Source organism: Eucyclogobius newberryi, unplaced genomic scaffold (assembly GCF_026437365.1).
Source record: "Eucyclogobius newberryi isolate DKJ021-1_F unplaced genomic scaffold, fEucNew1.0.hap1 SCAF_1, whole genome shotgun sequence".
Taxonomy (NCBI): Eukaryota; Metazoa; Chordata; class Actinopteri; order Gobiiformes; family Gobiidae; genus Eucyclogobius; species Eucyclogobius newberryi.
In genome coordinates, this window is record NW_027315723.1 from 6,306,857 (window position 1) to 6,329,877 (window position 23,021).

General features: G+C 42.8%; 1 protein-coding gene across 1 annotated transcript in view; it reads left to right on the top strand.

The window, feature by feature from the left end:
- The window catches only part of LOC140365177 (CLIP-associating protein 1-B-like), a 182,173-nt gene that overhangs the window by 13,385 nt on the left and 145,767 nt on the right, over window positions 1-23,021 (top strand). Inside the window, exons 14-39 of the mRNA XM_072451485.1 lie at window positions 71-206; window positions 306-376; window positions 467-526; window positions 668-745; window positions 1,445-1,612; window positions 1,687-1,727; window positions 3,771-3,944; window positions 5,515-5,541; window positions 6,099-6,179; window positions 6,268-6,438; window positions 6,642-6,746; window positions 8,758-8,814; window positions 8,893-8,990; window positions 9,120-9,143; window positions 10,862-11,124; window positions 11,507-11,570; window positions 12,593-12,756; window positions 13,370-13,592; window positions 17,125-17,214; window positions 18,722-18,868; window positions 19,562-19,644; window positions 20,255-20,351; window positions 20,519-20,717; window positions 20,778-20,831; window positions 22,070-22,272; window positions 22,877-23,005. Of these exons, the coding sequence (XP_072307586.1) occupies window positions 71-206; window positions 306-376; window positions 467-526; window positions 668-745; window positions 1,445-1,612; window positions 1,687-1,727; window positions 3,771-3,944; window positions 5,515-5,541; window positions 6,099-6,179; window positions 6,268-6,438; window positions 6,642-6,746; window positions 8,758-8,814; window positions 8,893-8,990; window positions 9,120-9,143; window positions 10,862-11,124; window positions 11,507-11,570; window positions 12,593-12,756; window positions 13,370-13,592; window positions 17,125-17,214; window positions 18,722-18,868; window positions 19,562-19,644; window positions 20,255-20,351; window positions 20,519-20,717; window positions 20,778-20,831; window positions 22,070-22,272; window positions 22,877-23,005 (3,007 nt within the window). The remainder of the gene's footprint in view (window positions 1-70; window positions 207-305; window positions 377-466; window positions 527-667; window positions 746-1,444; window positions 1,613-1,686; window positions 1,728-3,770; window positions 3,945-5,514; window positions 5,542-6,098; window positions 6,180-6,267; window positions 6,439-6,641; window positions 6,747-8,757; window positions 8,815-8,892; window positions 8,991-9,119; window positions 9,144-10,861; window positions 11,125-11,506; window positions 11,571-12,592; window positions 12,757-13,369; window positions 13,593-17,124; window positions 17,215-18,721; window positions 18,869-19,561; window positions 19,645-20,254; window positions 20,352-20,518; window positions 20,718-20,777; window positions 20,832-22,069; window positions 22,273-22,876; window positions 23,006-23,021) is intronic.

Here is a 23,021-nt window from a genome sequence, read left to right on the forward strand (position 1 = left end):
TTTGACATTCCGTGCCCTGTGCAAATGCAGAAAAACAATAGCTGTATGGTTTGTGGTTGCATGTTGCCAGGCACCTGTCGTCACTCCTGCGTCTGCGCTTCGACCATGCGGCTGAGTCTGTTCTGCCCTCGCTCCTAAACCTGGTCCCCAATTGTGCCAAGGTTATGGCCACGTCCGGAGTGGCAGCGATCCGCCTCATCCTGCGGGTACAAAGCTAAATATTGGCTCTAAACTGGGACTAAACCAGATCCAAACCAGGACCAGGACTAATCAATTTCTAAATCAGTTCTTTTGTCTGTTTTCAGCACACTCATTTCCCTCGTCTGATCCCCATCATCACCAGCAGCTGCGTCGCAAAATCTGTGGCTGTCAGACGGTTTGTATTTCTTGTGTTTTTGTATTTATAAATTATTACGTTTTATTGATTTATTTTAACTAATACTAATGGCATTTTATTCTTTTGCAGTCGCTCTTTTGAGTTTCTGGAGCTACAGTTGGAGCTGTGGCAGACTTTAGCTCTGGAACGGTGAGGGAAATTGTATTTTTGAATAAATGAATATGAGCCAGGACTGAACCAGGTCTTCTTGACCATGTCGCTACAAGTATCACTACATAAATGAGTGTTACTAGCCAGTCTGAATAAATTAATTGTGTATATTCTTTTCAGACATGGCACTGTTCTGTCTGAGACCATAAAGAAGGGGATACATGACGCAGACTCTGAGGCTCGATCTGTCGCCAGGAAGTAAGAACCACCGCTCCACTTATGATACTCTGTTTGGGACTCACACTCTCTATCTGTGCAATGTTGCTTAAATAAAAGCTTAACATCTAAACTAAAATTATACAGCTCAGGGCCCAGTGGAAATATTATTCTGAGCCTTTAATATGAGCAACATGTCGCCTGTCTTCCACAAAAACTTTATGAGCACAATAACCAATACTCAAAGGTCCACAAAAGACGAGGCCTGATTTAATTTTTTCAAAGAAACCCAACAGAATTAGCAACAGCTTGTGTGTAGACATATTATGTTGTAAGATTGTTTGATTTGACAATAGTGTGATTTTAGAAAATGTCACTGAACTCAAACTGACACTGAAGTTTACAGCTTTGTTGTCTTTAAAACAGTTTGACAGAAATGTTCACCATCTTTTAAAACTCTAAAGCATTACTCTGATATGAAGACAATCTGCAGAAGCTGTGAGTAGGCTTCGTGTTGTGAGTGAAGAACTCTGCTGATGCGCGCTGATTGGATCTCGGTCAAAATCTAAGGCGTACTGACCAGATAAAAGTGTTTTGTCTTTACAAGGAAAAAACAAAAGTATAATTAAAATTCATTGATGAATTTCATCAATAGGTCAAAGTATTCCACTTAAAACAGAGACCTGTTTTCAACAAGAGCAGGCAGACACTGTGGCCCACTACCTGTCGCTCTGGTTACAGGTGTTACTGGGCCTTTCACTCGCACTTCAGTCGTGAGGCGGAGCTTCTGTTCCACAGCCTTGAATTATCTTATCAGAAAGCTCTTCAGGCCCATCGCCGCTGTAACGACAGTGTGACGTCACTTCCTCCCTCTGACCGCTCGTCCTCTTCTTCTCAGGAGAGTCTCAGGTCAATACAACATTTAATAACAATTATGAATAATTATAATTATATAATTCTAATGTGTTTGTTTCTTTTTTCAGTCGACCCTTTTCTGTCAAAAGCTTAGCAAGACAAAGTCGCTGTAAGTATGAATATATTATATTATATTTTTGTCATTAAGAATACATATGCTTTACAATTATTATATAACATATTTACCTCATTTCTGGGGACACAGAAAGGTATTGTTTATGACAATTAAAATCCAAATTTAAATTCACTTTTACGTATGGTTCCTTTAATAGATGATTATACATAATACTTTTGGGTTGTGTCTTTCTCTGATTTAGACCTGCTTTAGTCCTGCTTTAGTCCTGCTTTAGTCCTGCTTTAGACCTGCTTTAGTCCTGCTTTAGTCTGGCTGTAGACCTGCTTTAGACCTGCTTTAGACCTGCTTTAGTCCTGCTTTAGTCCTGCTTTAGTCCTGCTATAGACCTGCTTTAGACCTGCTTTAGACCTGCGTTAGACCTGCTTTAGACCTGCTTTAGTCCTGCTTTAGTCCTGCTTTAGTCCTGTTTTAGATCTGCTTTAGACCTGCTTTAGACCTGCTTTAGTCCTGCTTTAGTCCTGCTTTAGTCCTGCTTTAGTCCTGTTTTAGATCTGCTTTAGACCTGCTTTAGACCTGCTTTAGACCTGCTTTAGTCCTGCTTTAGTCCTGCTTTAGTCCTGCTTTAGTCCTGTTTTAGATCTGCTTTAGACCTGCTTTAGACCTGCTTTAGTCCTGCTTTAGTCCTGCTTTAGATCTGCTTTAGACCTGCTTTAGATCTGCTTTAGTCCTGCTTTAGTCCTGCTTTAGTCCTGCTTTAGATCTGCTTTAGACCTGCTTTAGATCTGCTTTAGTCCTGCTTTAGTCCTGCTTTAGATCTGCTTTAGACCTGCTTTAGATCTGTTTTAGTCCTGCTTTAGTCCTGCTTTAGACCTGCTTTAGTCCTGCTTTAGTCCTGCTTTAGTCCTGCTTTAGTCCTGTTTTAGATCTGCTTTAGACCTGCTTTAGACCTGCTTTAGACCTGCTTTAGTCCTGCTTTAGTCCTGCTTTAGTCCTGCTTTAGTCCTGTTTTAGATCTGCTTTAGACCTGCTTTAGACCTGCTTTAGTCCTGCTTTAGTCCTGCTTTAGATCTGCTTTAGACCTGCTTTAGATCTGCTTTAGTCCTGCTTTAGTCCTGCTTTAGTCCTGCTTTAGATCTGCTTTAGACCTGCTTTAGATCTGCTTTAGTCCTGCTTTAGTCCTGCTTTAGATCTGCTTTAGACCTGCTTTAGATCTGCTTTAGTCCTGCTTTAGTCCTGCTTTAGATCTGCTTTAGACCTGCTTTAGATCTGCTTTAGACCTGCTTTAGTCCTGCTTTAGTCTGGCTGTAGACCTGCTTTAGACCTGCTTTAGACCTGCGTTAGACCTGCTTTAGTCCTGCTTTAGTCCTGCTTTAGTCCTGCTTTAGATCTGCTTTAGACCTGCTTTAGACCTGCTTTAGTCCTGCTTTAGTCCTGCTTTAGTCCTGCTATAGACCTGCTTTAGACCTGCTTTAGACCTGCGTTAGACCTGCTTTAGACCTGCTTTAGTCCTGCTTTAGTCCTGCTTTAGTCCTGCTTTAGTCCTGCTATAGACCTGCTTTAGACCTGCTTTAGACCTGCGTTAGACCTGCTTTAGACCTGCTTTAGTCCTGCTTTAGTCCTGCTTTAGATCTGCTTTAGACCTGCTTTAGATCTGCTTTAGTCCTGCTTTAGTCCTGCTTTAGTCCTGCTTTAGACCTGCTTTAGATCTGCTTTAGTCCTGCTTTAGTCCTGCTTTAGATCTGCTTTAGTCCTGCTTTAGATCTGCTTTAGACCTGCTTTAGATCTGCTTTAGACCTGCTTTAGACCTGCTTTAGTCCTGCTTTAGTCTGGCTGTAGACCTGCTTTAGACGTTACCCGATACCAGTAGTGGTATCGGTGCTCGGGATGCAAATGCTCAGAACATCAATCATCATCTAATGATGATTTATGGCCACAAAGCAATATGTGAGACCTTATTTGTTTTAAAAAGTTTGAAATAAAATTAAAAAATGAGATGAGTAAAACATCTTGATGAATTTATTTGTCATATTGACCAACCCTAATCAGTGTGTCTATTTATTTCTTGTTTTCTGTCAGCCAAACCTGCCCGCTCCTCCGCCCTCTCCCCGGTCGCTCTGAACCGCTCTCGAAGCAACGTTGATGTAAATGCAGCCGCCTCAGCCAACAGAAAGAAGATGACCGCCGTGCCCACCACACTCCAGGGCTTCAGCACCGCCTCTGCTCTGCCCCCTGGGTCCTACGCATCGCTCGGTAAATACACTTACATAGAATACGTAATACTGTAAACAAGAAGACTATTAAACAACACACGTTTGCTTTGGCATCTCATGTTTTAGAACTTATTATATGTAATGACAACCATGTATGACTTTCTATCAGGGAAGCTGAAGACACACTACACAACATTTAGTCAGATTTTTTAATGATTTTCAGTTGCGTCTAGTTGTCTCTTGTTGAAGTCACTCGCGGCTGCTTCAGTCTCATAGTGTGGACCAGTTACTACTGGACTCACGTTGGAAAGGCAAAGTGTGGGCTCCGGTGGAGTGGCATGTTTACTGCACTAACAGAGCCCAGTGGCCAATGACAGGGAGCGGGGAGGGAGGGGCAAGGAGACACTAGAAACAGTCACGTCGCCGCTAAGACCTTTTTTCTTTCATCTTTACAGAAAGAACAATGACAGTAGCAAGGCGTATGCTTATTATTCCTGCCTAAACCTCAGATTAATGATAGAGAAAAGGCACATGCACTTTACTTTACTTTACACGTATAACCTGAGCTGAAACATTGTTATAAGCCACGTCTGCCTCATAATGATCCACATTACACAGGTTTTTTCTCTGGTAAAATCCACACGAAACATGTCCAACTTCTTCACTTCTGTGGCTACTTTTTATGTAAATGTTTGAACATTCAGAGTAAGTTAGCATCACTATCATTACCAGCGCTACATCCTATAACGCTTTAACTGTTTTGGTACGCCAGGAGTACATAACCTTTGGTCACGACATGGCTCTGGGCCGAGACAATAACTAAAACTCCAGAAAACATAACTAACAGAAGACTAACCAGTTTTGGAATCCAGTAGCCTCAGGTGAAAGCAAATGGTTTGTGTGTGTGTACGGATGCTGGGACATTGCCAAGTCCCTATGAACCTTGTTTAATCTGTTTTTCACCGTCGCTCCTCGAGGCAACTGCTGTTGTGATTTTTGGTGTTACAAAAATAAATTTAATTGAATGGTAAGGCTATGGTGTTATGGTAAAATGTAGGGTCGGTACCCGCTGGGAGCAGGTGAGCCACAAGCACGTGCTTTAAAGGCCCCGCACCACCTGGGGTCATGACACTTACTAAAAGTTACTAAAAGTTAGTCATAAGCGATATAAAAAACAGGAGTCTTTAATTTATATTTTAAAATATTATGTAAGCACTCACCAATAGCACTTTTCCCAAAACCAATAAGAGTACAAATACTTCCTTTTTAGTACGTATATCATCGGTAACACAAAGAAACCAAGTGTTTTCAATTTTAGGCTCAGATCAGGAGAAGAGAAGACAGAAGTAAATTAAGCTAAATACATCTCCAAGTATGTTTTGATGAGGGAACAATGTTATAACATGGTTATGAGCTCAAAGAGTAAATTTTGCCTCATGTGTCACTCTCACACTCTCGCTAAGTGTCAACTAAATGCAAACATGCTAAACCAGTTTTCTAATGAAGAAACACTAAACCATCTGAATTTGTTTCAAATCTCTGCTTTTTCTTTCCACTAACCTGAACCTTAATCTTTCACCTCTAACCTCTGTGTGTCCACATCCGCTCAGACACTTCCTGGGCTCTAAACTCTGAAGGTAAGATTTTCAAAACAAAACTCTTTTCTCATTTCATTCTTTTCTTCCCTATGTTGGTGTTTGTAGTTTTATGTGTCCTAAAATCTACATGAAATTATAAATTATGTTCAATTTGAGTCGTTTGTTGATAATTCTTTCTTTGGGTGATTCCCCAATTTGAGTCAGAACTGATGTGTCAAAACTGGCTCTGCACAGATGCTTCTTCACATGTTGGTCACAACGGCAATACATACGTAGACAAACTACATCTAATATTATATGAATTGATTTTACTCATAAAACATTCATGCAATCGCAAGATTTAACTGAACAAACAGATCCGTGCAGAGAAAGAACAAGGCCAATTGACTTTAGTGTAATATTTAACATGTTTAATGCATGTTCACAATTATATTATATGAAACTTTATTTGTGAACTGTATTGAACTTAAATGAAAGGTGAACTTCTGGAGGGTAAAATAATGAAAGTATAGTTGGGCTAACAGACTGATTGACAGGATTTACGCAAATTCGGTAAATTACTTAAATTGGTGAATGACACTAGTTTTTTGTTTCAGGGCGAGTTCGCACCCTCAGGACGAGCTCTGGAAACGGCCTTACGGAAAGCAGTCAAGGAAAGCCCAACTCCCAGTCCCAGCGTGAGAAACCATGCACCTTTTAAATAACCTCATTTTAACTTAGGTTTATTCATTTTTATGTATAAATTATATTTCATTTTTATACTAGCCGGCAGCAGGTCTGGATCTCCCGGTCGCTTGCTTGGATCCACCTATGTCAGAGTCCAGAGGAGCACCTTCTCACCATCAACCACCCACCACAGCAACGGCAAACCCCTCACAAGAGGCCACCGGAGCCAGGGCTGCAGCCGCGAGACCAGCCCTTCAAGAAACGGAGGAGGTGAGCAGAGGTGTAGAGGAGAGGAGCCTCCAACACACTAATACACTAATACTTTGTCTCACTAACATTTTCTGCACAGCCCAGGACTAACTCTGCTTCAACACCTCTTTTGTCCCATTTAATTTCTCATCTCCTACTACCTCATCTCCTTCCGTCCTTGTCTCCTCCCTTCTGTTCTTCTCGCCTCGCCTCGTTTCCTTCAGTCCGCAGTCGGATTCCTCGTCCGAGTGTGAGTCAAGGCTGCTCTAGAGAGAACAGCAGAGACAGCAGCCGAGACACAAGTCCCACCACAGGACTGTCCCCCAACAGTGAGTCTAACTTCTGGACAAAGGATTCACCAGGTCTAAACTAGTACTACACCAGGACTAAACCAGGACTAAACCAGGACTACACCAGGACTACACCAGGACTAAACCAGGACTACACCAGGACTAAACTAGGACTAAACCAGGACTACACCAGGACTACACCAGGACTACACCAGGACTAAACCAGGACTAAACCAGGACTACACCAGGTCTACACCAGGACTACACCAGGACTACACCAGGAATAGACCAGGACTACACCGGGACTACACCGGGACTAAACCGGGACTACACCAGGAATACACCAGGACTACACCAGGACTAAACCAGGACTACACCTGGACTACACCTGGACTACACCAGGACTACACCAGGACTACACCAGGACTACACCTGGACTAAACCAGGACTAAACCAGGACTAAACCAGGACTGTACCAGGACTGCACCAGGACTACACCAATACTACACCTACACCAAACCAGGACTAAACCTGGACTAAACCTGGACTAAACCTGGACTACACCAGGACTACACCAGGACTACACCAGGACTACACCAGGACTACACCAGGACTAAACCCAATACTACACCTACACCAAACCAGGACTACCCCAGGACTAAACCAGGACTACACCAGGACTAAACCAGGACTACACCAGGACTACACCAGGACTACACCTGGACTAAACCAGGACTAAACCAGGACAACACCAGGACTAAACCAGGACTAAACCAGGACTGTACCAGGACTGCACCAGGACTACACCAATACTACACCTACACCAAACCAGGACTACGCCAGGACTAAACCTGGACTAAACCAGGACTACACCAGGACTACACCAGGACTACACCAGGACTAAACCCAATACTACACCTACACCAAACCAGGACTACCCCAGGACTAAACCAGGACTACACCAGGACTACACCAGGACTAAACCAGGACTACACCAGGACTAAACCAGGACTACACCAGGACTAAACCAAGACTAAACAAGGAATGCACCAGGACTACACCAGGACTACACCAGGACTAAACCTGGACTACACCAGGAATGCACCAGGACTACACCAGGACTAAACCAGGACTACACCAGGACTAAACCAGGACTAAACCAGGAATGCACCAGGACTAAACCTGGACTACACCAGGAATGCACCAGGACTACACCAGGACTACACCAGGACTAAACCTGGACTAAACCTGGACTACACCTAGACTACACCTGGACTAAACCAGAGTTAACTAACAATTCTTTTACTGCTGTATTCTTGGACATATTTGGCCGAGACTGAACTAAAACAGAGCGTTTCCCATCCTGCACATGCCTTCACTTATTTCTTTTTCCTAAAATGTAGCGCTGCAGTGGTTTTGTGTACATACATAACACAAGCAGAAAGATAAAATGGTCACACTTATATAGTGCTTCAAGAAACCACTCACCCATTAACACACACGATCACACACCAGTTGGACACTGGGGTGAGTTGCCCAAGGACACAACGGCATTATTCAGCTGAGGCAGGTGCAATGCAATCGCACCGCAACCTCTGGGCCAGTGGATCTGACCGCTCTACCAGGAGGGAGCGGGATTCGAACCACGGACCTCGGATCAGAAGACAAAGAAGATTAGTCCATAACAACATTAAAGAGAAGAGTGTGATAGCAGAGGAAACCCACACGAGCAGGGCATGTGCACATGCATGCAGCGACATAGAATATATACATATTATCCAGTTTTACTGCTACTTACAAATAAACTCATACTTAACATTTTTAACAATGAAATATGATTTCATGAACTCGGGCCTAAATTGGGACTAAATTGGGACTAAATTTGGGACTAAACTTTGGACTAAACAAATCAATGAATAAAGCACTCAACAAAATTTCAAAGATTAAAAGAGAGATCTCTCTAATCTGTCTAATCTACATTAGATAATTTAGTTTAATTTGACCTTGGTGAGTGCTGTGTAAATAATGTTTTTTTGGCCTGATTTTGCAGCTTCTCGTCGTGTCTCTCGATCGACCAGCGCCTTGACTTCTACTGATGGATACTCAGGTTAAAACTACAGAGACAAATTTGAAAAATGACCTTTATTCCTATTCTGAATGATGTTGAATAAATGTTGTTTTCCAGAGCGTTTCTCGCAGCAGGCTCGTATTTCCGCTTCAGTGAACGCCATGAGGATTCTGAACACTGGGACCGAGGTGGAGGCTGCAGTGGCAGACGCTCTGGTGAGGAGAACTTCACACCATGCCCACTTATATACTTATACGTTTATTATAACTGGACACTGTGCTTCAGATATTTAAAATATTTAAACATAGCTTTTTGAGTAACTGTGAACATGTCTGTGATTTCAGCTTTTAGGAGACTCCAGAACCAAGGTACAAATGAGTTGCATGATCAAAGTTTCCAATTCACTGTTGAATTGTATGTTCTTTGATGATCTGTACCTTTTACATTTTATACTGTATCCAAATTAAATTAGCATCAGTCTTCCTTGCTTGCTGTTATAAAGTCATGTATATTGCATGCAAACTCTTAACTTCTGCATGCCCCATCTGCATGTTTCCCCATCTCTATTTGATTAGTTTATGTAACAGGGACAATGTAAATTCATAAACATTTCTGTAAATGTACCAGAATTAGCCTACATGGCTATTTTTCATATGCTGTCCCTGGACGGATGTTAAACAGTCACCTTGTCATGTCCAAACTACGGCCCGGGGGCCAAATGCGGCCCTCAGACCAATTTTTGTTGGCCCTCCGGCTTCCTGCTAAGTTGGTCCAAACATCAAAAAGTAGTAAAATTGACTGTAAAATCGGAAAAATTCAAGCATTTTGACATTAGACCAACCTAATATTAATGTTCCATGTATTATTAAGATATTAAAAAATTTACATTGTCTGGTTGTCTGTGGCCCTCTGCTCCGTAAGTTTCAAAATGCCCTTGATGAAAAAGGTTTGGACACCCCTGCCCTAAAATCTCTGTGCTTTAACCACCCTCCCTTCTTCTTCCACTTATCCGGGATCTGGTCATTTGGGTCTAAACAGGGACCCTCAGACTTCCCACAATCCAGCTGGCTCCTCTCGACGTAGATGAGCAACAGCTCTACGCCGAGCTCCCCCCCGTGTGACTGAGCTCCTCGTCCTATCTCTAAGGGAGCGCCCAGCCACCCGGCCGAGGAAACTCATTTTGACCGCTTGTATCCGCGATCTTGTCCTTTTGGTCATTACCCAAAGCTCATGACCATAGGTGAGGGTAGGAACGTAGACCAACCGGTAAATCGAGAGCTTTGTCTTTTGACTCAGCTCCTTCTTTACTACAGTCCGGTGTAGTGACTGCATCACTGCAGCCGCAGCAACGATCCAACTGTTAATCTCACGTTCCATCCTTCCCTCACTCATGAACATGACCCCGAGATACTTGAACTCCTCCACTCCACACCCACCTGGAGGGGGGGGGGGGCTGATTCTCATCCCAGCCGCTTCACACTCGGCTGCAAACCGTCCCAGTGCATGCTGCAGGTCCAGGTTTGATGGAGCCATCAGGACAACATCGTCTGCAAACAGCAGAGATGAGATCCTGTGGTCCCCAAACCGGGTGTGTTCCCTTTGTAGTTGGAACACACCCTCCGGTCCCTTCTTGAACAGAGGGCCCACAACAGTCAGACGGGGGGTCTGCCAGTCCAGGCGGTGTTGCAGAGACGTGTCAGCCAAGACAGTCCTACAACATTCAGAGTACCGTATTTTCCAGACTATAAGTTGCATCTTTTTTCATAGTTTTGGCCGGGGTGCGACTTATATTTATACTTATATACTTATACTTATTTGTTATTGTCACACTTGCAACCACATTTCATACTCCAGTGCAACTTATATGTGTTTTTTTCTTCTCTATTATGAAGTTTTTGGCTGGTGCGACTTATAGTCCGGAAAATACGGTACTCGGGACGTATCTCATCCAAGGAGCTTGCTTTCACCATATTGTGTATATACAAATCCAAAATATGATAAATTTGTCACTTCATTATGTGATTAAACCGCATTTTGTAATAGTTGGCAGAAAACCTCTGAACTCTGACCTCATGGTGTACCTCAGACTCGACCTGTGCGGCACCGTTTTGAGTCCCCGGGTCTGCACTCTGACGATGAGGGGAACAGCGATGCCTCCAGCGCCTGCTCTGAACGCTCCTACAGCTCCAGAAACGGCTCGCATCACTTCCTGCACCAGGGCGACGACTTCCTACGACAGACCGAGGATGTGGCGGACATTTTGAATCGATGTGCGAGTGCCAATTGGACGGAGAGGAAAGAGGGGCTGCTGGGACTGCAACAGCTGCTGCAACACAACAGGACACTCAGGTAAGAAACGAGGATCAAACCCAGGACAATTTATGTTCCTCCGCATTTATTTTTTTATTTTCTTTTTTATGCTAATACACATTTGTTATATTTAACTAGATTGATCAGTCCACAGTCACATGACTTCCTGTCCCTACTCTGGTGTAAAATTTCCATGGTGGATCCTCTTTTATGGGATCCATTTATAAAGCCTTGTGTCTTCTGCTTGATATTTATCTCAAGATTTACTATCTACTACTATTATCTAACTCATTAGATAGTGTGAAACAGAAAACTCTCAGGGGAAATCAACTCTGAGTTAACTTTTGAACTCGAGGTTTATTGAAACTTCTTATGGGCAAAGTCCGGGGTCTCGGTTTTAACCCTGTTGTTATTGTTTCAGTCGAGTGGAGCTGAAGAGACTCTGTGAGATCTTCACTCGGATGTTCGCAGACCCTCACAGTAAGGTACAGTGAGAGCTTCAGTCTGCCCTCTTCTGGTCATTACTTTTGAAAAACTAAAGAAGTCAATTTGACAAGTATAATGTGTGATATATATATATATATGCATGTTTTTTCTCACTGTAAAAACTAACCTCTCAGATCTGACACTAACATGTTCTTCTGTTCGCATGTTCTATCTTCACTGCTGTGGACTCAGAGAGTAAGTGGCTCCTGCTGAATTGTAGGATTGATATTTTCAAAGTTAACACGTAAATAACTATAGGCTGAAAATCTAATAATGTTTGAGCCGTAGAGGGGGTAATTGTGGCCAGGATCAAATTTGCCCAAAATCACAATTTCATAAGCACAATTTCAAAACCGTGCCAAACTTGGGCCGTGAGCTCGGACCCTCCTCGTATGAGATTCATTTGTGTTGTGTGAGTTTGGTTGTCATTTGAAACAACATAAACCGTACAAACTGGCACAGCTTAAACAAGACTAAACCACGTGAATAAAACTGCAACAATCAATCGAATAATCGTGACCTGTTGACTAAAAAAACTAATCATAATCATATTTTGACAATCGTAATCATTATCTGAACTGGGTTTCAGATCACTTCACTACATTCTGCTGGTCAAAAATATTTAAAGCTAAAAATAATATAGTTAAAATGCAGGTTTTTGTTGTATTACAATAAGTCTCTTGTCACTATTAGAAATCATCAGATTAAACACACTTAGAAATATCTAATTTACCGTTAGATTTTTCACGGCAAAATACAATGTGACGAAGAGGGGATTCTGGCTCTTGCCCCCATCTGAGGTTATGACATCATCACATTCTAGAAAACAACCTATACAGATTCGTAAAACACATGCAAAACCCTATTTTATATAAGACACTGGCATTATTAATCAAAATGTATGAAAATAATGAATAGTTTCAGACTTTTATCAATATACTTTATGCGTTAATGTTCTTCTTTATTTTTTACTCTCTGTGTAAAAAAGTTATATTTAGTAAAAATTGGATGTGATGTTCAGGTATTCAGCATGTTCCTGGAGACGCTGGTGGACTTCGTTGCGCTGCACAGAGACGACCTTCACGACTGGCTCTTCGTGCTCCTCACGCAGCTCCTCAAGAAGATGGGAGCCGACCTGCTGGGATCAGTGCAGGCCAAAGTGCAGAGGGCGCTGGATGTCACTAGGTCTGGACCAGGACTAGAACAAGACTAATAACCAGGAGTAACTCCCGTAGGACAAAACCTCAAAACATGACTTTGACTTTTATTTGACAGTTTATTTTGAAGTTCTTTCTTCCTGATCTTTAGTCTTTTTCAATCTTTAGTGAAAAATTGTTGTGCCCAAAACCAATGTTCCCTCATAATTCTTAATGTGTCTGAGCAAATACACAAACTCCCTGAGCGGTCCCCTGGGACCACTGTGAGCAACATCAGACGTGTGCACTGTGGCCACGTCAGTATCACATCTGTCCAAGTGACATGGTTTAATAAAATAATCAAATGACGGCATTCATTTCTGTTCGATTACTTTTAATTACATGATTTACACTTAAAGTGAAAACTACCCAAATCTTGTTCATGACCTGTGTAGCAGGGGCGAACTGGGTTGAAGGCAGAGCGGCCCACTATGACACCATAACATTACAGTTATATTTACTCTTTGTGAGTCCTATTCATTGCATATCTATTTATTTTATAGACTTGGCCATAATATGATATCCTACTATATAATGTCAGCTTGATTCAATAGGTTTGTTATACAAGCATAACCACAACCGTTTCTTCTTTTATTTTGCAGAGAGTCGTTCCCGTGCGAGCAGCAGTTCAACATCCTGATGCGTTTCATCGTGGACCAAACCCAGACTCCGAACCTCAAAGTGAAGGTGGCCATTTTGAAATACATCCAGGGCTTAGCTGCTCTCATGGACCCCTCAGATTTCAGCAACAGCAGCGAGACCAGACTGGCCGTGTCCCGGATCATCACCTGGACCACAGAGCCCAAGAGCGCAGATGTTCGCAAGGTAAAAGCCTTCGGGAAACCGGGTTCAGACATGTGCTTGACCTGCGTCAGACCTCGGTCAGACCTGGGTAAGACCTGGGTTAGATCTGGTTTACACCTGGGTCAGACCGTGTTTGGACCTGGGTCAGACCGGGTTTAGACCTGGGTCAGACCGGGTTTGGACCTGAGTCAGACCGTGTTTGGACCTGGTTCAGACCGGGTTTGGACCTGGGTCAGACCGGGTTTAGACCTGGGTCAGACCGTGTTTGGACCTGGGTCAGACTGGGTTTAGACCTGGGTCAGACCGTGTTTGAACCTGGTTCAGACCGTGTTTGGACCTGGGTCAGACCGTGTTTAGACCTGGGTCAGACCGTGTTTGGACCTGGTTCAGACCGGGTTTGGACCTGGGTCAGACCGGGTTTAGACCTGGGTCAGACCGTGTTTGGACCTGGGTCAGACCGGGTTTAGACCTGGGTCAGACCGTGTTTAGACCTGGGTCAGACCGTGTTTGGACCTGGGTCAGACCGGGTTTAGACCTGGGTCAGACCGTGTTTGGACCTGGTTCAGACCGGGTTTGGACCTGGGTCAGACCGGGTTTGGACCTGGGTCAGACCGTGTTTGGACCTGGTTCAGACCGGGTTTGGACCTGGGTCAGACCGGGTTTGGACCTGGGTCAGACCGTGTTTGGACCTGGGTCAGACCGTGTTTGGACCTGGGTCAGACCGGGTTTAGACCTGGGTCAGACCGGGTTTAGACCTGGATTAGTATGGAGGATGAGACTATTGTTCTTTTTAGCCTTCATATGCTTCCTTTGGCCTAGAGGCATAACATTGTTACGCTGATGATGTCTATCTTAGTAGTAGCTCTGTATAAGCTCTTGCTGATTGTTTAAGAGAGGTTCAGGAATGGATGGTCCTCATCTTAAACAAATGAAGAACTGAAATGATTGTGTTTGGATATTGTGATCCTTTGCTTCACTGTGATAGTGTAATAGGCCCACTTAGTTCATTAAAAAATCCTTCTCTGGGAACCTTGGTGTGATAAACAGATTAATGCCATTCCCAAATTGAGTTTTTATCACTTAAAGGTTCTCAGCAGTGCTGTCCAGGGGTCAAGTGATTAAGGTGGCAGCACACATGCTCCATGTGCAGCTGGCCGCAGTGTCGGGAGTTTGAATCCCTGAGTATCGCACTTTGCTGCAATACTCAAATACGCAAAGTGCATGAAAGTGCATGCATGCATTTGTGACTCCACTGCTCGATTACTGCAGCTCCCGACCAGGTCCAGCTCAGTCGTCTCCAGAGAGTACAGAACGCAGCAGCTCACCTTTTATCTCTTAAAAAGCGCAGGGACCATATCAGTCCAGTTCATGTTACATTTTAGAATCCATTTTAAAATGATTGTTTGTTTTTAAAAGCCTCAATGTCATCAGGCTTAGCTACGCAGGTGCACCAGCTCCATTTAAGACCAGGCGCAGCTACGACTGGTCTTAACATCTGTGTTCATGAGAGAACAGAGTATTCTGAGCCTGGTAACATCATAGATTATCTAGTTTGAAAGTATAAATGATCCAAAGGAGTTGTGTCAAAAGTGTGTCTAATGCATGTTTGCACAAGTCATATCAAACTTTGTAAGCAAACATGAAAAAGACAAGATATTTGTGACTGTAGCTCTGTTCGTCTCTTTTTGTTATTTGCACAGCGTTAAATGATCTGTCACTGTCAGACCTTGTCACTATAAAGCTGCTACTGTAGCTGGAAAACACAGAGCAGAGGATGGGGAAAAGCCAAGAGCGCATGGGAGAACGCGGGGAGCTGCCACCACGGCCCCGCTGAATCTGAGCTGAATCTGAGCTGAATCTGAGCTGAATCTGAGCTGAATCTGAGCTGAATCAGAGCTGTATCAGAGCTGAATCAGAGCTGAATCAGAGCTGAATCAGAGCTGAATCAGAGCTGAATCAGAGCTGAATCAGAGCTGAATCAGAGCTGAATCAGAGCAGGCAGAGCATCAGACTTGCTGGCTTACCATTATTGATAATGATAATAATTCATTAATCACCGCCCTGTTTCACCGACCCCCCTACATCAAACTCAGAGTTTCACCTCTGTTGACGTCACTTAAGAGCAGTCTTACTACCTGCTGGTGCACTTGGCTCCTGTGTCTCCTGGTTGTCCCCAGGACCAGGCTTAAGACCAGAGGAGACAGGGCCTTTTCTGTTGAAGGGTCTCAGTTTTGTAACACCTTTGCACATCAGAACTGCACAATCACTTGAGCACTTTAAACCTTAGATCAGGACGCATTTTTTCTCTTTTACAACTGTTGTTTGTATGTTTTTGTGTATGTTGTCACTCTGATAATGTATTGTTGTCTGAACAGCACTTTGGTCGGCTTTTTTAAATGTGCTTTATTAATACATTTGGTTTGATTTTATTTGGATTTGATATTTAGGGCTGCACTACATATCGCAAAAGTATCAATTTTGCAATATAATGACTGAACTAAATATATCACAATAACACTACTACAGCCTAACACACCCGTGCAGCCCAGGCTGATAACTACAATGAGAGGATACTATAAAGACATATAGTGCTTATGGCACCCAATACCGGAGTACATCATTTTACACATATATCCCAACTGTGAGGCACTGCAGCTCCACCAGGCCGTAGTGCTCTGATGTCAAACCTATGCAAAAAAACTCATATGAACGGTGACTTTATACAAAGTTTATACGGGTGAAGAGGCAGAAGTGGAGGGAGCAGGTTATTGATGAAAATGACTCCCTCGCCTGCTGCGGTCTGAGCGCGGTCAGTGTCCTGCCCAGTGTCCAGGACCTGACATGGGGACACTGCACCGGGAACATTATTGTTTGTGATGTCTAAAAGGCCAACATTATAATGATCGACATCTATTGTGGGCTTTTGTATTCACTTTTTGCCCATGCAAATCAAATGCCATTTGCGTCCTGGCCGTAGTGCTGAAAGTGCAACGCGTATCGGACCCGAGCCTTTATTCTCTTTAAATTATGAGTTTATTCCCATTAATTTATGAGATTATTCTTGATAATTCACAAGAATAATCAAATGAATTAATTAGATTATTCTCATTAATTAATTACTTTATTCTCGTACTGCCCCACATTTTTTTGGGGGGGTTGGCCCATATACTCGTAGGTATTGGCTTTGTATCTGTTAAGTTTTTATTTTAATAGAGTTTCACTAATAAATAAAACAAATTAAAGACATGAACATTTTTATTTTAATATGAAATTATTGTAACAAAGAGTTTATTCAAAAATCATGCGGCCCTTGTAATAATCTAAACTCTAAACTACATAGTAAACTGTAGTTGCGTTTGTTGAATTGATGTGGCCTCTAAAATGTCAGAATGGTTTCGTTATCAAAAGAGCTTGGAATGAATCAGTGTCCAAGTTTAACATGTGGAACAAAAATGTATCTAAAAATATATATTTAAGTTAAAATCCTGTGTTCTGTTTGAGGCTAAATCGGTCGGACTGTAAAATAATTTGATGAACATTTTGTGGGCCCCAGTTCTATAACACTTGGTCTGGGGAAGAGCATCGAGCGAGCGCCGTGTCCTCTCTGCCGGGAGAGAGTCACCTGGAGGAGAGGTGCAAACAGGTACATGACATACTAAATAATATAAAAAACACACAACTAAAACTAAACTAAACCCTACAAATCTGATTTTGGGTGTCACAATCTCACTCTAACATCTAACTAAACTAAAACTAACCCTGAACATGTCCGAGGTTTAACTTAAGCCGACTGCACACTAGAGGATTTTCAGATGCTCCGTGATTTTAAGACAATTTTGTTTTTTAGACCACATACATAAGAACATTTTGCAACGATTGTCCCACACTCGCATGAAGGACAGCGACTCCACAGTTGTGTCTCAGGAAAGATTTGCTACAAGCAAAGGACAGCGTGATGTGATCAAACCATAGTCTCTAATGTGCAGCCGGACTTAGTCATGTAGCGATCTCTTGGTACGATATCTTCACAATATTCCTCTCACGGTACAATATTTATAGCTATATTTTGAAGACATTCCCCTGGTCTCCCCTTTGTGCTTTTTTCAGGCTCTAACTGCTTCTGTCCTCATGTCTGCTGCTGTGAACTAACCAGTTTTTCTTTTCACTGGTCAAAGTTTCTCTTCACGCTCCGCCTGCTCTTTCTGATATAAACTGTGTGTTGTGTTCTTCTTTTCCTCTTGCAGGCCCCCAAGTCAATGTAAGTTTATTTTAGTAAACAAGTAGGCTAATTCAGTGTGCTTTACAAACCAAGAAAATATGCATTAAAGTTGCAATACAAACAGATACAATCATAAACAATCAATATAAAAAGTACTTTTAAAGGTCAGATAAAATCCTTTCAGTCATATGCACAACTAAACAGAATTGTCTCTCATCTTCAGAAATACTGTTCCAGATTTTAAGTGCATAAAACTGAAACATTCACCATGTTTAGTCCTGACTCTGACCCACAGTTGCATAAGTCTCTTCAAGTCTGTTTTTTCATTGATAAAGAAACATTTGATGCTTTTGACTTGATCTGGCTGTTAAAGTTCAAGTCTGATACCATATAACTCCTGGATTTCAAAGTTGATTTGTAGGTTTTGGAGGTAGAGAGGAGGTGACTTCTCAAGGACTGTAGATCTTTAGTCATTTAGTCGATCAACCGGTCGGTCGGATCAACAACTTGGTCAGTCGACAAATTATTTGGAGGCATTGTAAAATACTTCACATTTTATATAGAAGAAATTATTGAGTTTGTGAAGAGTACTGATAAATACACTGTTTACTAGTTGTCTTCAATAGTCTCTTGTGGGTCTTTTTAGAACACTTGGTCAAATCAGAATCAGAATCAGAACGGGTTTATTGTCAATGAACAAAATTCACAAACATAGGAACTTGTCTTGGTGATTCGGTGCAGAGAGATATTAGACGAGTTTGAGAGCTCTTGACAGGACCACGCCCCTTTTAGCCAACCAATCGATACAAGAAACATCAACAAAGAGTCAACCAATGTTTTCTTTGATCATCTACACTTTCTCTTTGTTTCTGAAGGCCTAAGACAATAAAGTCCAGCTTGACGTTAGTTTAACACTTGTGTTCTTCTACAGGCGGCTCAGGTGGTGCTGATCGGCCTCTTTGAGCTCAACACTCCAGAGTTCTCCATGTTACTCGGAGCGCTCCCCAAAACGTTTCAGGACGGCACCACCAAACTGCTGCACCACCACCTGAGGAGCGCCACCGCCGGGATCACTCCGGTACTGCACCTGAACTGACATTATTTGACTGTAGGCGTGATTATGTTCATCTTCTCCAATACTTAACAAAGATGTGAGTTTGAACACTGGTTTTGTCTCTCCGAGTTCAGATGGCCATTATCGTCAGGTGGATTAGCTAATCGGGGACACTATAGCTGCACTAATTATTATTTTAGTTGTTGACAAGTCAAACATGTGCATTGAGACATTTTAAACTGATTTTTTTTTCAGTTTTTCAGATGTGTTTTCCTTAGCAGTGCTTTCAAGGCATGGAACAATATTCAAATGTAACAATAATATCTCCATAATTATTGCAACTGCTGACAGTGGATATTGATGATTAGAATTGTAATACTATGAATGGAATGTTGTTTGAATGTTTAAGCAACTATTGTTAAAGCATTGTACATTGTTATCATGTTCGATTATATAATATGCAACAATCAAGGGCATGTTCCCAGTGGGATACATGTCTTGGACATACAAATAAAGCAGCAATTATTTCGTTGATCATCTCTAACTCGTCACCCTATTTCCACCTTTATTTGGTTTGTAATGTATTTAAAAAGTACAAAAGAAATAATTGATCTAGTTGACTTGATATAGTCATTAGTTGCAGCATTGTGTGAATGTGGCAGGACTGTCTGCTCTGCACACATGACAACTGTCACTTTCTCCTTCTTTTATCTTCAGATGTCCACCTCAGATCGACCTCCTCTTCAGAGACCAGGGAGCCGAGGGAGTCCACTCATGTCTCCAACCAGCTACTCGCACAAGTAACAACCTACACATATTTTGCACCTCTGTCTCTGCTCCTCTGTCTCTGCTCCTCTGTCTCTGCTCCACTGACTCTGCTCCACTGACTCTGCTCCTCTGACTCTGCTCCTCTGACTCTGCTCCTCCGACTCTGCTCCTCCGACTCTGCTCCTCTGACTCTGCTCCTCCGACTCTGCTCCTCCGACTCTGCTCCTCTGACTCTGCTCCTCCGACTCTGCTCCTCCGACTCTGCTCCTCTGTCTCTGCTCCACTGACTCTGCTCCTCTGACTCTGCTCCTCCGACTCTGCTCCTCTGACTCTGCTCCTCCGACTCTGCTCCTCTGACTCTGCTCCTCCGACTCTGCTCCTCCGACTCTGCTCCTCTGTCTCTGCTCCACTGACTCTGCTCCTCTGACTCTGCTCCTCCGACTCTGCTCCTCTGACTCTGCTCCTCCGACTCTGCTCCTCCGACTCTGCTCCTCCGACTCTGCTCCTCTGTCTCTGCTCCACTGACTCTGCTCCTCTGACTCTGCTCCTCCGACTCTGCTCCTCTGACTCTGCTCCTCTGTCTCTGCTCCTCTGACTCTGCTCCTGTCTTATTATTTAAAATGTGTTTTTTCTTTTGTTCAGTGCTGTGTTTGAGACAGACCCTGAGACCTCAGATGAAGTATACGGCTCCAAAAGTCCAGATGAAGAGAACAGACATGAGCCCAGCAAGGACACACAGGTGAGAATTTAAACTTTAGACCTGGCTTAGTTCTGATTTATACTCGCTATAGTCTGTGTTTTGCCACCAAGTCCTTATATTGAAACCTGATTTAGTCTATATTTAGACCTAGTTTAGTTCATACTCATGTAATTTTGTTGAATCAAACTGTTGAACTGTTTGAACAGTTTTCTCTGGGCGGATCCTGGGACTCTTCTGGACTCGGAGACGCTTCAGAAGTTTGTCGTTTAGCCCTGGACAATAAAACGTCTTTATTGAACACACTTCCTCATCGTGCTCTGATTGGTTCACGCTTTAAGGATTACAACCCCCAGAACTACTCCGACAGTTCCTCAGCCGACAAAGCAGACGAGGGAGAGGAAGACGGTGAGTTAAACCTGATTTTGTCCTGATTTACTATTTAAGATACTATATGACTCTTTGCAGGTCACAAAGAAGATGGCGGAGAAAACCGAATCCAAAGTCCTAAAGGATTCCCAGGTAACATCATATTCCTCACCAGAGGTTTCACTAGGCATAATTCCTATCCGTCATTATGACTGACAGAGTCCCGTAAAAAAAAACAGACGTGTTTTAAAGGCAAAAAAATATATCACCCTCTCGCTGTACAGTCATATGTTTTTGTTACAGATGTAAAATAGGCATTTATTTGTATTTCCTCCTTTAAACTTGGTGGTTGCCGCTCATAAACGGGAGCACACAGGCACAGGTCCGTGTTCGCTTCTCCTCCGCTGCCACTATTCCTTGTGCTTAAGTAACATAGTGCTGTAAAGTGAGACAATATTCTGTGTTTTTATGGATCTACATTTGCTTATCTGCATGGTGCTCCGCCACGTGCACGACACATGAACATGCCCTTCACGCCCGCTGCAGCCACACTCCTCACTGTTCTTTGTTGGGCCAAATGGCCGATGGGCCAAAAGCCAATGGGCTGCAGAGCCGGGGCCAAAGTTTGTTCAATTTCTGTTGATATCCTATGTAAAAGTAAAGGCAATAGTTTGATTTTAAATCTGTTAAATTGACAGACTGCCTAAACAATTTTCTGTCACTGCTGAAAAAATCCATCAGTGACGGACAATTTTTGGTTAGTGTTCCTATATTATATACTATAGAAAGTAAGAATATGACTTAATCTTGTGATAAACTGCCACATTTCCAGTGATGTTAACCTATAAGTTGACCTGACAACTGACTTAGCAAACAACTAGCAACAACTGTTAATTGATGCACGGCAAACGTGCCAAGACAGAACAAATATTTCCAGTGCATCTAACATCCAAACTCCATGAACACATACAGTAAAGAGATATTAATACACATCGTGGAGGTGCAGAGAAGTGTAAATAAATGCAGTTTCTTGTTTACTGTAACGTGGAATTACTGAATGTCTTTCTGTGAATTGCTGAAGTGGGTGGATTCAGGTACAATTTAGATTTTATTTATTAAGAAAGGTGGACTGGGCTGGGGGACCTGAGCCAGATGAAACGTGGCTTATACTGTAAAAACGAGCCCTGTGTGACAAAATGAAACCGTTGTGCGCTGTCTGCAGCTTATAGAATATTTTATCACTTGTTGATTGGTCCACCCCAGATGAATTTGTCCATTTGGAAAAAGCTGTTTCAAAACCATGTACATGGAAATGAATGTATGTGGATATTAATAATGCGGGTTTGTGAGAGCGAGGCATGAATTACACTACTTCCTCCTTTTGTCCTCAGTGTCCCCATCAGAGCAGGTGGAGCTGGTAGGGACCCTCCTGAAGACCCTGTCCCAGGCGGAAGCAGGCGATCGGGGCTTAGAGCAGAGGAAATGCAGCCTCCTGGAGCTCTTAAAGATGTCCAGAGTGGAGAGCGCCGCAGTGTGGGATGAACACTTCAAGACCACTTTACTTCTGCTGCTGGAGACGCTCAATGACAGTGAGGTCAGGACACAAACACACATTTAAATCATTTGAAAAAACAAGTTCAGGACGTACTAACCACATCCCGCTGGTATCAGAGGCTCAAGTCCAGTTAGAGCCAGTTCAATCCTGAGTTTAGCTACTTTCCTATAGTTCTTTTAATGTCATTATTTCTCACGTCAGTATCAGAACAAATTTGGTCACGATGAATCCATATTCACACTTGGTTTGGTCTATAGTTATACCTGGTTTAGGGTGCGTTCACAGTCACACTTGTCATTGTTTGGTCCAAACATTTATACTGACTTAGTTTGGTCCAGGTTTAGTTTCAGGTTTTAGCCTTGTTTCTTACCAATTTTAATTCAGTGAATGTGTAAGAGAAATTTTGGGGTAGTCCATCTTTAGACCTGGTTTAATCAGTCCATATTTAGTTCTGGTTTAGTCCTGGTTTAGTCTTCACCAGCTCATTGTGGCTACTGGCCTGCCCTGTGCTGCAGGAGTCCTGGTTTAGTCATGGTTTAGTTCTGGGTTGGTCCATATTTTTACCTATTACAGATGTTGAGAATGTAACTTGATTCATTTTCCTTCTGAAGCTATAGTTTAAATATGTTTAATATGTTGTCAGCACTCGATCCGCGCTCTGTCTCTGCGCTTGATGAAGGAGATCCTCAAGAACCAACCGCTCAGGTTCAAGAACTACGCAGAGCTCACCATCATGAAGACACTGGAAGCCCACAAGGACTCACACAAAGAGGTATCGTATCATTATG